The sequence below is a fragment of the Lithobates pipiens genome, unplaced genomic scaffold (genome assembly GCF_037356315.1).
Source record: "Lithobates pipiens isolate NorthernLeopardFrog02 unplaced genomic scaffold, aLitPip1_a1.2 Scaffold_3, whole genome shotgun sequence".
Classification (NCBI taxonomy): Eukaryota; Metazoa; Chordata; class Amphibia; order Anura; family Ranidae; genus Lithobates; species Lithobates pipiens.
In genome coordinates, this window is record NW_027507790.1 from 169,777,680 (window position 1) to 169,796,155 (window position 18,476).

The following is an 18,476-nucleotide window of genomic DNA, read 5'->3' on the forward strand; positions in this document are numbered from 1 at the left end:
TATTTAAAGGAATATTTCACTTTTTTTTTCACTTTAATTGTCATTAAAATCAGTGCTCCTGCCAAAACGGCCGTTTTTAAAACTTTTTTTTTGCATTGACCCATGTCCCCTGAGGCAGGAGTCAGGTCCCCAAACCCTTTTTAGGACAATATCTTGCATATTAGCCGTTAAAATTAGCACTTTCCATTTCGAACGTTCGAGTCCCATAGACTTCAATGGGGTTCTAACGTTCGTAACGAACGTGGGGTCCGGTCGAAAGTTCTGGTGCGAACCGAACCGGGGGGTGTTCGGCTCATCCCTATTAGCAACCTCTGGAGGAACCCCAAGGTTGCACAGAACCCTGGTTGAGAATGGCCGGCCTAGGGTGACAACGCTGCTCCTCCAGTACTACAGGAAGTGTGTTGCTGGCAGAATCACAAGCTTAAAGCGGAGGTCCACCCTAAAATACACTCCTAGGTCTATGTGATCCCCCCTTCCCTAAACGCTATGTAACCCCCTTACCTTTCAGCTGTCTTCCTCCGTTTTTTTTATATTTCAATTTTTCTGTCCCAGTGAATTGCGGAAAGGGGAGGGGCCGATGCGGAAAGGGGTGGGGCTTAATCGGCAGGTCACTTGTTCCGGTCTGCCGCATGGGCTCCTGGGATCTTTTTTTTTTTCTCCAGCTTCTTCCCTGTGCTCTCCCCCCCATTCGTTTTACCAGCCCCCCCTCTACCTATGGAGAGAGGGGAAGGGGCAGATTAACATGTCATGGGCTGGTCAGTCCAAAATGCCTAGGCCTAATTCCTTCATTGGCAGGGATTTCCTTTCACTTCTTATTTTGGTTATGGGACAGGAGTTATAATCCTCCCTTATGCTATGCAAAATGTAAAATGTAAAAAAAAAGGTCTGTGTATAGTTGTACTAACAATTTAATGTTATGTCTTTTTTCAAACCTTACATTTTCAGGAAATATAGCAAAGAAAGGCTACCTGAAAAGGCTTTCTCATCTTGAGATTGATGCCAGTTACAATGTGTCAGAATCTGGATGGAGAACATTTTTTGAAACAGCTGGAGATATGCCAGAATTAAACCTTCTGAGAATGGTTAGCATTAAAAAATCTATGAAGTGTCATGCTACCACTGTTACCGCCTTTGTACGGTTTGTATCTAGACTACCGCACCTGACAACAATATGGATGCTGGGGTGGCTTCTGGATAAAGATGATCTAAATATGTTTAACAACATGAAAGAGAAGCACCCTCAGTCCAGAAGTTTAGTGTTGTTCTGGCAAATGCCCTCTCTCCTACCTCCAAACATTCAAGATTAGAAATGTGATTGGAAAATTATAAAATTAAAACTCAGATCTAGATAAAAATGTGTCTACGTGTTGCTTGGTGTCCTTTGTGTACAACCCAATTCCAAAGTTGGGGTGCTGTGTAAAATCTACATAGAAACAGAATACAATGATTTGGAAATCTCATAAACCCATATTTTATTCACAATAGAAAATAGAAAAAAAATCAAATGTTTAAACTGAGAAAATGTACTAATAAAAAAGGAAAGATAATTTTTGAAATTGTTGCCAGCAACATGTCTCAAAAAAGTTGGGGGCAGGGCCAAGTTTACCACGGTGTAGCATCCCCTTTTCTTTTAACAACACTGAAAATGTCTGAGAACTGAGGAGAATAGTTCCTGAGCTTTTGGGAAAGGAATGTTGTCCCATTCTTGCCTGATATAGCATTCTAACTGCTCAACGTCCTGGGTCTTCTTTGTCATATATTTAATTAGAAAATGCACTAAATATTTTCAATTGATGAAAGGTCTGACTTTAGGCAGGCCAGTTAAGCACCCAGACTCTTCTACGGTAAAGCCATGCTATTGTCATAGATTCAGCATGTGTTTTAGCATTGTCCTGCTGACATATGAAAGGCCTTTCCTGAAAAAGACGTCAGCTGGAGGGGAGCATATGCTGCTTTAAAATCTGGATATTTCCACTTTCAGACTCAGCTTTTCACAAACTGGTGAACCTTTACCCTTCTTTACTTCTGAGACACTCTGACGCTAAAATGCTATTTTTATACCCGACCATGTGAAGCTGGCCATACATTATACAATATTCTTGTTTAATTTCCATTAGGTTCACATACAACCATGTAGTGCAAGGGCCTGCCTGATTGCATGCATATTAAAAGTGTTTAGGTTTGACCTCATATTATATGGTTTTGGTAAATCTAAACGAAAATTGTACAAGAAAATTGTATAATGTATGACCAGCCTTACTGAGTTGTGTTAGAGTTAATCCTGTGTCTGGGGTGGTCCCTTAAACCTCTCAGACCTCAGATCGATGTATAGTGCAATTTCAGATATATCTGGAGCCAAGTCCCAAAACAAAGACACACACACACACTATTGTATCCTGGGAACTGACTGTATTTGATTTGCATCCTAGTGTCTTTATAGAAAATTCGAAGTCACACAGAATATTCATAATAAGACATGTGCACTAGATATTAAAGAGGAAGTAAACCCTGATGGGTTTACTTCCTCTTTGATTCCCTGCAAAGGTAAAGCATAATCGACTACTATGCATTGCATAGTAGTCCATTATGTGTCACTTACCTGACACAGGAGCCAGCGAAGTCACCGCTGTCCCCTGTAGTTCCGAGCGTCCATCTTCTTGGTGGGTCTCCATGGGTCTCGCTGCTCCGGCGCTGTGATTCGCTGGAGCAGCGATGACATCACTCCCGCGCATGCGCACGGGAGCTGACACTCACAGCATATCGCTGCGATCTGCTGCTTACCCAGTGCGCCTGCGCGCCACTGTCTACGGCGCATGTGCCGTAGACTGCGCTGGCTGTCTTCAGGTAAATGTCTCCTAAACCGTATAGGTTTAGGAGATATTTCTTGGACCTACAGGTAAGTCTTAATCTACGCTTACCTGTAGGTCAAAGTGGTTTGTAAGGGTTTACAACCACTTTAAGGCAATTACAGTTAGTCAAAACAAGTGGCCTTTGTTCTACAGTAGCTGAAGGAACGTGAGAGAATGTGTGAAAGTTTAGATAAGGAGTGTGTGAGAACAATTCATTTAGAAGAATCTCATGCTGAGACAGATATTTGAGAAGTTAAATGGGTGTTCCAACTGTACATATCAGAAATGGAAATATGTGAATATTATGACTTTCTACAGATCCACAGCCTCCTGTAAAAACGGTTCTTGCTACGTTTGTGGTATTCATTTACATAAAGCTGCAGATATTGTGTATATGCGTGAGAAGGTTGGTCTGGTGTAGTGTATTTGTTAATACAAAGCAAAAGAAGCTTGAAAATTAGGTAGCCTATCAATCCTAACAATAGTACTATGATAATCATAAATCACTATGTCCTTCAACCATGAAAACATTCCACCTAAACCCAAACTAGAAAAGGGGTTCCATCTATAATTACCTATGTGTTACCGGCCTCAAAATGTGAATTAAGAGAGCCGATGATTGTAGACGCGATGAGATAAGGTGATCAGCTTGGCGTGGACTGCAAATAATCACACAAACAGCATGAGATATGACCACTGACTTTATGGCTGGAAGTAGTTTCATTTATACATAACAATACATCTTTTACATTTTTAGAGTCACATGTTTATAACCATTAACAATATATAATACAGATTTTAACGAAAGTATTTTAAAACGTAGTTTCAACAATAAACATTACTATATTTTAATAACATATATTCCTGTTATTCAGTGTTATAGATAATTATCTTCATCTCTCTGGTACACTTTAACTGTGCAAGAAGCATACTGGCAATCCATTGCTTTAATACAGACATTATTTCGGTAGTACTCTTTTAACCACTAGATGGTGCACATTGCCTGTCTGTATGAAGCAATGCATAAGCTTTAAATACAATAGTTTTTTTACCCACTTTAATGCCGGTTTTCAACATATGCTTTCTAAATCTATGCAATTTTCCATAAATCAGGTTTAAATATACCTATTTAGAATGGTTTAGTGCTTATAATAGACATTTGTTCTGACTAATGCAGTATTTTCATGTTTTTATGCCCTTTTCACTTGTTTCTCACACATGCTGTTCTAAACTTCTAATTACAGCAAAACTATAGCATAAAATCTACTGAGACTTTTCCTGCATCTGCTCAAGATGTTTAGGAATCTTTCTATCACAGGTTAATACAGATTAGGAACGATTTAGGCTGACTTTATGGCTGGAAGTGGTTTCATTTCCAGTCACATGGTGTGTGGCCTTCTATAGACTCTGTTTGTGTACCTTCTCTGCCATCTACTGGTTATTGATAGAATAGCAGAAAGATATTTCTTTGCTTAGAAATAATAAAAAAAAAATGAATATGTACTTTGCTTTGGGGTGTCTGTTTTGTGACCATATAAACCCCAGTCCGTCACATATGGCCCTTGCTTGTTTCATTCATTATTTTACCTGTGTTTGGTGTTGATTAATAACGCTATAGTAGTCTGGGATTTCCAGGCTGGTATTGCAAAACCATGTACAACATTCATAATCTTGGGTCATTTCGCATAAACCTGTTAGAGCTGCACTCATGCTTTCAATAGCTAATTCATGTAACTAGTTGTCTTCCAATTTTCTTTGAGCTTGACATTGAGTATTTCTATATCTTGGGAGTTTTTTTTTCCATAACATCATTTATTAGACTAGTGTAGTTATTTAATTTGTCCATCATGGTTATTCTCCATCCTGTCCAGGATGGAAACCATGTCCATGCCTTATCTGCAGCAGAAAACATTGGTGGGTTTTCTCTCTTGTATTTATAAGTTAACCTATGTACTGGACTTGAAATAACTTGTATGTGATGCTCCTGAGTCTGGCCTAGGGCTGACATGACTGGTACCAATTGTGCGAAATAACACCATCCTTTCACTCCTGCGGGGATCCATGGGTAACAAATTTTACCACAGCATATGTATATATTGTTTCCCAATGAAAAACTTCTTAGAGAACTACGTTGGGGCTCAGCTCCAGCCTCAAGCACAGCACTAACAAGTCTATCCACAAGTATCCCAGAGGTTGTATTCCTGTATGTAGTAAGTTTACTAATGGTGTTGTTAAGAGATTGATTTTTGTAACTACACAAATGACCTGTATATGTAAAATTACTAGTGCGGATAGGAATACCATTTGAAATATTAAATACTGACTTGGAGCACATACCTATTCCATTGGATGTACTGCCTAACTGAACACACCACTCGGGTTCATGTGTCCTTCCTAAAGGGTATTCTGATTGCAGTATCCTTCTGAGACATTCATAATACTTAAAGCGGTTCTTCACCCTAAAGGGAAAGTTCCGCTAGTATTATCCCTCCCCCCTCCGGTGCCACAATCGGCACCTTTCAGGGGGGAGGGGGGTGCAGTTACCTGGATAATCCAGGTAACTGCACCCACTTCCGGCCAGACCGCCGCAGACCCCCGCATCGCTCCGCCCCCCCCCCCCCCCCGTTGTGTTCTGGGAAACACACAGTTCCCAGAGACACAGCGGGGGACCATAAGAGAAGCGCAGCGCGATTCGCGCATGCGCAGTAGGGAACCGGGCAGTGAAGCCCTCATGCTTCACTTCCCGATTCCCTGACAGAGGATGGCGGCGGTGGCTGCAGCGAGACGAGCGATCGCTCGTCATCTGCCGCCGACATCGCTGGAACCTGGGACAGGTAAGTGTGATATTATTAAAAGTCAGCAACTGCAATATTAGTAGCTGCTGGCTTTTAATATTTTTTTTTAGGTGCAGCTCCTCTTTAAGACTAGAGTATTTTTCAATAATGACTTGCGGTTTAGAGGGACAGCTAAAAGTGTGATTTTAGCAGTTTCTTGATGTAACTAATGCCGCGTACACACGAGCGGACTTTTCAACATCCAAAGTCCGAAGGACTGAGTCCGTCAGACTATCCGATCGTGTGTGGGCTGCAACGGACTTTTGACTCGCCAAAGTCCGAAGGACTTTAGAATATGGAACATGCTTCAAATTTTTCCGAAGGAACTCCGCCGGACCCGGTCCCCTTCGAAAAATCCGCTCGTGTGTATGCTACTCTGACGGACTAAAACCGACGCTAGGGCAGCTATTGGCTACTGGCTATGAACTTCCTTATTCGAGCCGAGTCGTACGTCATCACGTTCGAATCCGTCGGAGTTTAGTGTGATCGTGTGTGGCCAAGTCCGCTCAGCCGAAAAGTCTGTCAGAACTCCGTCGGAATTCCAGCAGAACTCCGACGGAACTCCTTCGGAAGTCTGTCGGACATAAGTCCTCTCGTGTGTACGGGGCTTTACTATAACTCCAGCATTTTTCATATCCTGACTTTCTAGAATAAGCCTATTTAAATTTTAACAGTAACATTTTTCCAGAAAAACCTGTTTCTTTGATCAATTCATTAGATACATCTCTTTTACTGCTATTTCTGAGGTGAAAGTCAGTATGGTCGGTGTGTATTTCGCTTTTACCACATATGAGTATTAAGGCTCCTAAGTCATCAGGATGATAGATACAGTTAGTTATTATCCATACTGGAACAAAGATCAGAAGTAGTAACATCACCAGGAGGCAAAAGGCCTTCCCAGAAGTCTGTGGTGAAATGAGTAACATCACTGTCCTTTATTTCTATGCTTGTCTTTTGAGGACTTAAAACACCTGCTTCAGCTCTTTTCAGCCTTTCTTCAATTCCTGGGCTTAGATCAACCTTCTTTATCCTGCTGGCATGGATCCAGGTAGAACTTTCCTCGGTAAGGATGGCGGTCATGGTGACGGCTACCACTTTGGTCAATGGTCTGAATGGAACTTCTTGCAGCTTTCAACCTTTCTGAAGCCTCTGGACCACAACTTGATCAACGAACTGGAACGGGTGGGTTGGTACCTGTGATGCATTTTCTGCATTACAGAGTATTTTCAGTCTGTACAATTAATGCCAGATATAGATATTTTCAGTGTTCTCGTGTGTGGAGATATGTTTTTAATTGATCTATTGTAGCAGTCATCGATAAAGGACTCAGAAATGGTGGTGTGTGTGTGTGTGGGGGGGGGGGGGGGGGCATTAAAGGATCCGGCCTTGGGGCGGCAAAGGGAGTAAATCTGGGCCTGCCCGCGTGATAGACATTATCACTTGGACTGCTGCAAGAGCCATCAACAAAAACTGTGCAGTAGGGATTGGTACTAAAAGCATATCTGCTATAGTTGAAGTGTCCTGATGTATTGATTGTGTACAGTCATGGGGTAGTGGTAAGTCATCTTGTTCTCCTTTAAGACCTAATAAGGCATTCAAAATTGGAGCTGGGCCAGAGTTTATGTTTGAACTTTTTATTTTCAGGTTTGGATTGGACAGGAGGATGACTTCATACCCACTCAATCTTTGTACTGACATATGCTGAGTATGTAAAGTTTTGAGGAGTGTAGTGACATTCTGTGAAGTATGTAAGGTAGTGTTATAACCCAAGGTAAATGGTGTTGCCATCTCTAAAACCATTGCACAAGAAGCCAGCGCTCTAAGACATGCAGTCATGCCATGCCTTGCACCTGTACTGGAAACACCTTTGAGAAAAAAGCTACAGGGCGCAGTCTCCCACCATGTTCCTGGGCCAGTACTCCCGCCATGGTCCTGCAATTTTCCTTGGCAAACAAGTGAAACATTTTGCCAAATTCAGGGAGGCTGGGGCTCGGGCTGGTAACCATTGCACATTTCAACATGGCAAAAGCATTTAACATTTCATCAGACCATTTTGCAATGTCAGACATTTCAGAGAGGGTTGCTTGTCTCAATATATTGTCATAGAAAGAACAGTCAGGTATCCATTGGCAGCAGTAACCAATCATTCCAAGAAAGGTGAGCATGTCTTTCTTGGTAAGTGGGCGGGGAAGACCCACTAGAGCGGCAGCTCTTTTGTGACTGACTTTCCTAACTTCTGGAGACAGCACAAACCCTAGGTACTCAACCTCCTGTTTACACCATTGTAATTTTTTCTTTTGCCCTGTACACACGGTCGGACATTCCGACAACAAAATCCATTGGATTTTATGTCAAACTGTTTTGCATACACAAGTTGTCGGAAAACCCGATCGTTCTTAAGGAGGTGACGTAAACCACGTACGTCGGGACTATAAACGGGCCAGTAGCCAATAGCTGGTGTCTCTTAATTTATTCTGAGCATGCGTGGCACTTTGTCCGTCAGAATTGTCTACACACGATCGGAATTTAAACGATCGGCTTTTGTTGTCAGAAAATTTTAGATCCTGCTCTCAAACTTTGTGTGTCAGAAATTCCAACAGAAAAAGTCAGATGGAGCCCAACACGATCCGATCGCACATTTTCCGTCGGAAATTCCGACTGTGTGTACAGGGCATTAGAAACTTTGTGACCACATGTATGTAACCATTTCAATAAGGATAGGCTACCAGCTCAGCAGTCCTCCTCTGAAGAACTGCAAATCAAAAGATCATCATCATATTGCAACAGTACAGAACCATGAGGGGCAGTCCAAGGCCTGAGGGTGGCTTGGAGTACTATAGAATAGACCACAGGTGAGTCTATGTAACCCTGGGGCATTCTACACCAGGTAAACTGGCAATTGTGTTGGTCAATCGACATAGTAAAAGCAAAGAGTGGCCGTGTCTCCTTGTCTACAGCGACAGAGAAATTAAAGGGATTGTAAAGTAAATAATTTTTTTTTTTTAAATAACAAACATGTTATAATTACCTCCACTGTGCAGCTCGTTTTGCACAGAGTGGCCCCGAACCTGCTCTTCTAGGGTCCCTCGGCGGCTGTCTCTGCTTCTTCCCGCAGGTACTTCTCACGTTCATGCGAGCTCCCTCGCATGGTGAGAAGCACCTGTGGGAGCGCTCCCGTGATACAGCCGGCGGCTATAGCTGCTCGATGTATCACACGGCCCCGCCCCCAGCACGCTGTGTCATTGGATGTGATTGACAGCAGTGCGAGCCAATGGCTGCACTGCCTTCAATCCATCCACTCCAGCCAATCAGCGGCCAGGCTGAGCGGTGAAGAGGACATCCGGGGCGAGCGCGGGACTTTCGAGGGGTGAGGTAAGTAAAATGGGGGGCTGGGGGCGCCGGCACTGTCAGATGTTTTTTCACCTTAATGCATAGAATGCATTAAGGTGAAAAAACATTTACCTTTACAACACCTTTAAGCATTCTTTAAATCAATCACAATAAAACATTTGGCTGTTGCTGGAATGGAGGACAGGAGTGATGAAACATCAGGTACAATGGGTGATATTGGGACTATGAGGTCATTTATGGCCCTCAAGTCCTGTACAAATCTGAAGGAGCCATCCGGCTTCTTTACAGGGTTAACAGGTGTGTTGTATGGAGAAATAATTTCTTCCAGGATCCCATCCTGCACAAACTTTTTCACCATTGGCACTATGCCATCCATCTTTTCTTCAGAGAGTGGATATTGTTTGTGATAGATAAGAAATGCACCTTCTTTGAGAGTCGCCTTGTATGGCATGCATGAAATAAGTCCTACATTCAGATCTGTTGTAGACCAGACCTGGGGAAATATATCCTCAAAATCTTCTGCACTACTTTGTTTTATCTTAGGAAATGTCTAGACCTCCTTCTGAGTTGGTTCTAATTGTGATTCCTAGTGGCCCAAACAAGTCTCTTCCCAACAAATTTACATCCTAAAAGAGTGTGTGCATATGGTGTACCCTTCATCATCTTCTATTGGTAGGGGTGGGGTCCTATATGTTTTTGTCAGTATCCCATTAATTCCCAAAGAGGGTTCTGCTGGTTCCCATTTGCCTTTGAAATGATCTTCACAAATAGAACTCCTAGTGGCCCCCCTATCGACGAGATAGGGGAGGGGTCTCCCATTTACTGAAATAACAACCATTGGACTGTCAGTGAAATCATTTGACACAAAAGGAAAAGCTGGGACACTACCATTGTTGTTGATTTCCCCATTTGATTGGAAACGTTGGACCCAGTTGGATGGATGCCTGTGGTTGTTGTGTCTGGTTAGGGGCAGAGCTGGAGTTGGGAGTCTGTGGAGAGGTGGGGTGAGGACACTGACTCACCCAGTGATCCTCAGCACCGCAGTTGAAACATCCATTGTTTATAGGGCGACTCATCCCTTCCTTTTCTGCCTTTAAATCTTCCTCTACCCTTACTTCTAAAGCTTCCTTTCATATTTCCTTGGAAATGTTTTGTGGAAACAGGTGATGGCTTTGGTATATCAAAACAACCTGCTGCATCTTTCAGTGAAAGCGCTTTACATACAGTAGTTACATAGTTACATAGTTACATAGTTAGGTTGAAAAAAGACACAAGTCCATCCAGTTCAACCAAAAAAAAAAAATATATATATATATATATATAATAAATATCATACCAGCCCATATACCCAATTCTATACCCACAGTTGATCCAGAGGAAGGCAAAAAACTCCAGCAGAGCATGATCCAATTTGCTAAAGCAGGGGAAAAAATTCCTTCCTGATCCCCCGAGAGGCAATCGGATTTTCCCCGAATCAACTTTACTTATAAATTTTAGTACCCAGTTATATTCTGTACACTTATAATCCAGGCCTTTCTTAAAGCAATCCACTGAGCTGGCCATAACCACCTCTGCAGGGAGTCTATTCCACATTTTCACAGCTCTTACTGTGAAGAAACCTTTCCATATTTGGAGATGAAATCTCTTCTCCTCTAGACGTAAAGAGTGCCCCCTTGTCCTCTTTGTTGACTGTAAAGTGAATAACTCGACACCAAGTTCCCTATATGGACCCCTTATATATTTGTACATGTTGATCAAATCCCCCCTTAATCTCCTCTTATCAAGAGTGACTAAATTCAGTTCCTCTAATCTTTCCTCATAGCTAAGTTCCTCCATGCCTCTTATCAGTTTGGTTGCCCTTCTCTGCACTTTCTCCAGTTCCCCGATATCCTTTTTGAGAACTGGTGCCCAAAACTGAATGGCATATTCCAGATGAGGTCTTACTAATGATTTGAACAGGAGCAAAATAATATCTCTCTCTCTGCAGTACATACCTCTCTTAATACAGGAAAGGACTTTGCTCGCTTTGGAAACCGCAGCTTGGCATTGTATGCTATTATTGAGCTTATGATCTACCAAAACCCCCAGATCCGTCTCCCCTATGGATTCCCCCAGTTGTACTCCCCTTAGTGTGTATGATGCATGCATATTCTTAGCCCCCAAGTGCATAACTTTACATTTCTCAACATTAAACCTCATCTGCCACATAGTCACCCAATTAGACAGAGCATTGAGGTTGGCTTGTAAATTGGAGACATCCTGTAAGGACATTATTCCACTGCATAGCTTGGTGTCATCTGCAAAGACGGAAATGTTACTTTTGATCCCAGACCCAATATCATTTATAAAGATATTAAAAAGCAAGGGTCCCAGCACTGAACCTTGAGGTACACCACTGATAACCTTACACCATTCAGAGTAAGAATCATTAACCACTACTCTCTGAATTCTGTCTTTTAGCCAGTTTTCTATCCATCTACAAACTGATGTTTCCAAACCTGTTAGACTTTACCTTACACATGAGCCGTGTGTGCGGAACTGTATCGAACGCTTTTGCAAAATCCAAATATATCACGCCCACCGCCACCCCTCTGTCCAAGGTTTTACTTACCACCTCATAAAATGAAATCAGGTTTGTCTGACAATTTCTGTCTTTCATGAATCCATGCTGTCTGTTGCTCAAAATATTTTTTTCCTGCAAGAACTCGTCTATGTGGTCCTTTATTTATCCCTCCAGTATCTTCCCAACTATAGAAGTTAAACTAACGGGTCTATAATTACTTGGTAAAGACTTTGTTCCCTTTTTAAATATAGGCACCACATTTGTCCTGCGCCAATCCAGTGGTACTATTCCTGTCATTAATGAGTCCCTAAAAATTAGATACAATGGCTTTGAAATTACAGAGCTCAATTCTTTTAGGATCCGTGGGTGGATGCCATCAGGTCCAGGTGCTTTCTCCACCTTTATTCTGTCCAAATATTTCTGGACCATATCACTTATGAGCCATTGTGGATTTGGGGCTGCGTCAGTACCACCCCCATTATGGGCATGAGCTCCCCCATGCTCCTTTGTATACACAGAGCTGAAGAAAGTATTTAATAAGTTAGCCTTCTCTTTGTCCCCAGTCACCCACTCCAGATTATTTTGCAAAGGGCCTACATGCTCAGACTTAACCTTTTTACTATTAATATATTTGAAGAATTTTTGGGGGTTTGTCCTACTATCTTTTGCAATCTGTCTTTCATTTAGAATTTTTGCATCCTTGATTTCCTTTTTACATATTCTGTTATATTCCTTGTAACATTTAAATGACACTAGCGTTCCTTCATTTTTATATTTTTTGAAAGTTCTTTTTTATAGTTTATAGCTTTTTTAACTTTGGCCGTGAGCCACATCGGTTTTATTTTTAACCTTTTAAACGTATTGCCCATGGGAATATACTTTGCCGTGAGATCACAAACAGTCTTTTTGAAGAATTCCCATTTCTGTTCTGTGCCCATTGGTGCCAATATTCTCTCCCAGTCTAAGTCCTGGAGAGCAGCCCTCATCCTTGGAAAATTTGCTCTTTGCTCTGAAATTAAGTGTTTTGATCTTTCCCGTATGTGATTTTTGCTTACAGCTAACATCAAATGAAATCATGTTATGGTCACTGCTACCCAGATGTTCCTTTATCTGAATATTAGTAATACGTTCTGCATGGTTTGAGATTACCAGGTCCAACAGAGCATCATTCCTAGTTGGGGCCTCAATAAACTGTACCATAAAATTTTCCTGTAATAGGTTTACAAATTTTTGCCCTTTAACTGTCCCAGCAGTGCCATTACCCCAGTCAATTTCAGGGTAGTTAAAATCCCCCATTATTATTACTGTCCCAGCCCTTGCAGCCCTTTCTGTCTGTGCAAGGAGCCGAGTCTCCACCTCCTCATTAACATTGGGTGGTCTATAACAAACTCCAATGATTAACTTTGAACTACGCACATCTGTATGCAGTTCCACCCATAATGCCTCAGACTCATCACACTCTCCGTCCACCAGGTCCTCTTTCTCACTCGCTTTGAGATCATTTCTCACATACAGACAGACCCCTCCACCTTTCCTTTTTACTCTGTCTTTCCGAAAGAATGCATAGCCAGGAATATTAATAGCCCAGTCATGTGAGGAATGAAGCCAAGTTTCAGCAATACTGATTACATCATAGCTCTCCTGATGCACCAGAGCTTCCAACTCGCCTATTTTGCTTGGCAGACTTCTGGCATTGGCGAACAAACATTTTAATGTATTAATATATTTTGACCGGTCACATACTATCCTCTTGGGTGTTCCAAGATTACAACTAGGACTTGCTACTATATTTACCTTGGGTTTATGTGCTTTGGTTACCCTACCACTAATGCCCCTAATATTACCCTCTGGAATATGCTCCATGCTGACTATCTCTGTCTCTGAACCCTCCCCCCCATTGCCTAGTTTAAAAACCTCTCTAACTTTTTGGCCATCCTTAATCCCAGCTGATCTGCACCCTCCTCATTTAGGTGCAGTCCGTCCCTTCTATAGTACCGGTTATCGACTGAGAAGTCGTCCCAGTCCTCCAGGAACCCAAACCCCTCCTTACTACACCAGCTTTTGAGCCACTTGTTTACTTCCCTAATCTCCCTCTGCCTTTCTGGTGTGGCTCGATGTACCGGTAGTATTCCTGAGAATACTACCTTGGAGGTCCTTTTCCTCAGCTTAGCTCCCAAGTCCCTAAAATCATTCTTTAGGACACTCCATCTGCCTCTGACTTTGTCATTGGTGCCAACGTGCACCATGACAGCTGGGTCTTCCCCAGCCCCTCCCAGTAATCTGTCCACCAGATCCGTGATGTGCCAAACCCGAGCGCCCGGCAAACAACATACAGTTCGGCACTTCAGGTTGTTGTTACAGATTGGCCTCTCTGTCCTCCTAAGAATTGAGTCCCCTACCACCAGAATCTGTCTTTCCTTTCCCTTCGCTCCCCCCCCCCCCCACTCTCACTGGAGGAGTTCTTCTCCTGGCAGCTAGGAGAATCCCTCAGCTCCAGCAGTGCTGGTCCCTGACTGGGATCACCAATGTCACTCAATGGAGCGTACTTATGCCAAAGTCAGTTCTAGAAAGGGTTGACCATTCAGTAATCATTTGTTTGGCTGGGACCACTAAATAAGGGTTTGAAATTGCTCAGGAAAGCCTGGCTCAATAATGGATCCATAGTTGACAGAATACTCAAACCGGCTTACTGTGTCCACACATCATTTAATCTTTTCCAAAATTCAAGAACTAATTTTACTGTCTTTTGTTTGCATGCTATGACAGTGGGCAATGAAGATTTTGTTTTGCAAAAATTCTAACATGTGAGTTGTCACTTCAACCCACATATCATCTCTCCCTTGTTCTGTATTAAGCTTGTAATCAGTTGCAGCCGTACCTGCCGGTTCTACAGTAGATATAGTTCCAACCTTGGTCCAGTCCCAACCTGTATCAGTCCCAACAACACCCTCAATAATTAACATCATATCTTCCTGCGTGTAGTTTCTGCCTTTACAAGCTCTTTTCAGGTAGGCGAGAGTGGCGGGTGCAGAGACAGTGGGTTTAGGATAGGGTGACCAGATGTCCCTGGCTTCAGGGGACAGTCCCCGGATTGAGGACACTATCCCCGGACCAATTCTGTCCCCGGTTTTGTCCCCGGATTTGACTTCAACAGGCGCTGGGGACATTTTCAAAGACAGTCAGTGCAGAAAAAAAAAAATCTGAATTACACCCCCCCCCCCCCCCCCCCCGCTCCTACTAGCTTAGGGGGGTGTATTTTTTTTCCATTATCTGTGTCCCTTTCTGATGATGATGTGCTGGTCAGAGCGGATGGACTATTTCTTCAGTGTTCTGCACATGCCCATTCAGCTCCGCTCACATGTTCTTCTGTCTTGGCTCAAATCCCGGCCAGCCGTCTGCCTGCTTATCTCCTTTCCTTCCCGGCAGAGTCATTTTCCTCTGCTCTCAACCCAGTAGTAGCCGGGGCCCGGAGAGTGAGACCTGAGAGGCTGTGAGGCCAGCAGCAGCGGCGACGGGCAGAGAGAAGCAGCTGAGCTTAGCTGACGATGTCCAGCAGCAGGAATAGAGGGGAAGCAGATCCAATCGTGGGGCTGCCAGTGCCTTCAAGGCTTCAACACAGGTGTGCTTTGAGGGTGTCTGTGAATAGACTACATTGCACTGTGTCTGTCTCTCTGGCATAATATTGGTATCAGAACTCACAGGCAGCGGGGGGGCACTTATTGGTCATAATTTAACAAAATCAGCACCCAGCAGCCATGTTATGTGACACACTGTGACAGAGCCAGCCAGAGCTATGATAAACTGCCTGCTGCCTGTGAGTTCTCATAAAGCTGATGATCTTAACCAGTTGCCAATCGCCTGATAGCAGATTTACTGCTACAGGGCGGTTGTGCTGTGCAGGATCACGTATATATGTAATCCTGCATTTCTGGGTATCAGAGCCAATCAGCGGATACGGCGGACTCGCCTAGTGGTAGTGCCAAGGCAGTTTGCCAGTCTGTCAGTATGGAAGACATTGATCCTGTGTTCCTGCAAAGCAGGTACAGGGATCTATGTCTTCCCTTAGTAAAAGCACCTCCCCCACAGTGAGAAAACACTTGTTAGGCACACATTTAACCCATTGATTGCCCTAGATGTTATCCTCTTCCCAGCCAGTGTCATTAGTACAGTGACAGTACATATTTTTAGCACTGATCACTGTATTAGTGTCACTGGTTCCCACAAAGTGTGAAAAGTGTCACTAATGCCGCGTACACAAGAGCGGAATGTCAGACAGAAAAAGCCCAACAGAATCTTTTCATCGGATATTCCGATCGTGTGTGTGCCTCATCTGACTCACTGGCCATATATGTTTAGGAGATATTAACAGCACCTACAGGTAAGCCTTAATCTAGGCTTACCTGTAGGTGAAAGTGTGTTGTAAGGGTTTACATCCACTTTAATGCACAGTTGTCCACATGGTTTTTGTCCTCTAAACGTTTGTACTGTAGTGATCCCCGGGGACTCCTGGATATAACTAAGGAAGCAATGGGTGCAAGAGGACACAACTCATACATGTGTAATCAAACACATTGGTCAGATGCAGGGTATAATAGAAGCAATCATGGCCATAGTTCGGCAACAGATGCAATAAGCTTAAGAGATAAGGCCAGAGTTTATAACCAGTCTGCTAAAATCAGAGCTTTTAGATCAGGAGACAGTCTTAAGCCTGGTACACATGTTCGGATTTTCCACGGATGAAGCATAGGACTTTTGTCCGAAGGGCGTTGGCCGGGAATTTGTCTTGCATACAAACTGCACACAATTGTTGGCCAACAAACACAAAACTACGTGGTTTTTCAGCTCTTTAGCGCCACCCTTTGGGCAACCTCTGCTAATGTTGTATTATGGATAGCATTGTTTCTGAGCATGCGTGTCCGACGGACTTCTGTACACACGATCTGTTAATCCGACAACACACATTTGTTGTCGGAAAATTTTAAAGCATGCTATCCCACATTTGTTGGCATAAATTCCAACAATTGTCTGATGGAGCATACAAACGGTTGGATTTTCCAACAACAGCCTGTCATCACACCTTTCCCATCAGAAAAATCAGATTATGTGTACGGGCCTTAAGTGTTACTGCCTATAGTGAGCAAGTTTATAGCAAAGTGGCCGGACACCTATGAGATCAGAAAGAAAATCAGTGATGTGAACTACCAGGTATACCATCCAAGATATGGAAAGCCCCTCCCAATGTACCATGTTAAGCTAGTAAAACCCTGGAAGGATTGGTAGGCTCTTTCAGCAGAAAGTGACCCTGGAGGTGTTATCTAGCTAAACTAATGCAGGCCGAAATTTGGTCATTTGGACATTTTTCAGCCAGTTAATGGACACAAAATCAATAATCGTTGGGACGTTTTTGAGCTGAAAAAAACAAAGGACAAGTTTGGAAATTTTCTGCCGAACCAACGATAAATTGAAGATTAATATGCTTCCCATTTGAACTGTTTGCACTAGGTATATGTAAATAAAACAAACAAAAAAATGATTAATTTATGTCCACTGAACGATTTATTGGTCATTACATGATGGCACTATCGTTTACTCTCACGGTCGAATGTCAGTTTTTCGAAAATGGGTTTGCCAGATTTTTTTGCACAGTGTATGGCCAGCATAACAGATTCTGGCAGATTCTCACATTAAAGTTAAAACTTCAGGTAACTGAAGTTCAAAGAAGAGCCATTTTAGAAGTGGTGCCCAAAATGTTAGCCCTTAAGGGTATAGAGGAATCTAACAGTGAGTGGTCATGTTCCATAGTGTTTATCCCGAAATGAAATGGTAGTCTGAGGTCTGACATCAGTAAATGAAATATCCACATTTGATGCTTATCCATACCTCCAAACATTTTGAGATGGGAATGAGGGACACCTACTAGCAAATGTATATAGGCATAGGACACACTTCCTGCCACACCCTCTTACAGGAGAAATAACCCCCAAAAAAGGTTAATTAAATACACAAGTGATTTTTTTTTTACCACTATTATTCCTTTATATTGGCTTTTAAAATGTACAAATGCAGCAATTTAGAAACTGGATGAAAGGTTTAGCACTGGGAAACACTTTTTTGATAAATAAAAAGTGCATTTTATATACAACTATGTAGATCAGACCAAAATGAGGGACAAATGAGGAGGAATGAGGGACAGAGGGACATTGCTCCAAATCAGGGACAGTCCCTCAAAATCAGGAACAGTTGGGAGGTATGTTTATCTCATGCTCTAGGTGGATGAGCCAATACAAAGGTTGAATCCTGCTAGTTATATTACCACCCTTGATTTTACTCAAGGGCATTTGCAGGGTCCAATAATGTTTTAATCACATTCGCAGTTCCACATTTGTAAAGCAAAACAGAGGAAATAAAGAGTCATGGATTGGAGGCTTCATGACCTGTAACAAGAAGTTGCCTGCCCCTTTAGCAAATACGGAAAAGCTAGGTGAATAATAAATATGGTCATAGGGGAATTGATGAGCCACGAAACTACTAACTGCCTCCACAATATGTGAGCTAAAAATGTTACTGGGGGCGTGGCTTGGCGCATGGAGGAGACGGCAGCTTGAGACCTCAGCTCCCGTTCCACATCACGAAACGGCGCACAGCACAGCCATCCATCACCTGGCAGCCTTTCCACATGAGCAGGAGAGGGACCGGAGACACCCCCCGAGCCTCGGGGGACCTCAAATCCAAGGAAATCGGCAGCTATTTTGCCACGAAAGGTCCCGCAGGCTGGACCACGCCGGCTTCCAAGATGGCGGAGACCCGCGCGGCGGCAGCACAAGCGGCCCTCACTGCCTCTCAGGTACTCGCACAACAACCGGCACCCTCCCCTCCCTC

The 18,476-nt window shown here is 43.0% G+C and overlaps 1 protein-coding gene across 1 annotated transcript in view; it reads left to right on the forward strand.

The window, feature by feature from the left end:
* Window positions 1-1,363, forward strand: part of LOC143941251 (baculoviral IAP repeat-containing protein 1-like) — a 123,394-nt gene extending 122,031 nt beyond the window's left edge. The window contains exon 11 of the mRNA XM_077463291.1: window positions 946-1,363. Within this exon, the coding sequence (XP_077319417.1) occupies window positions 946-1,307 (362 nt within the window). The 3' untranslated portion in view covers window positions 1,308-1,363. The remainder of the gene's footprint in view (window positions 1-945) is intronic.
* Window positions 1,364-18,476: the final 17,113 nt, after the last annotated feature.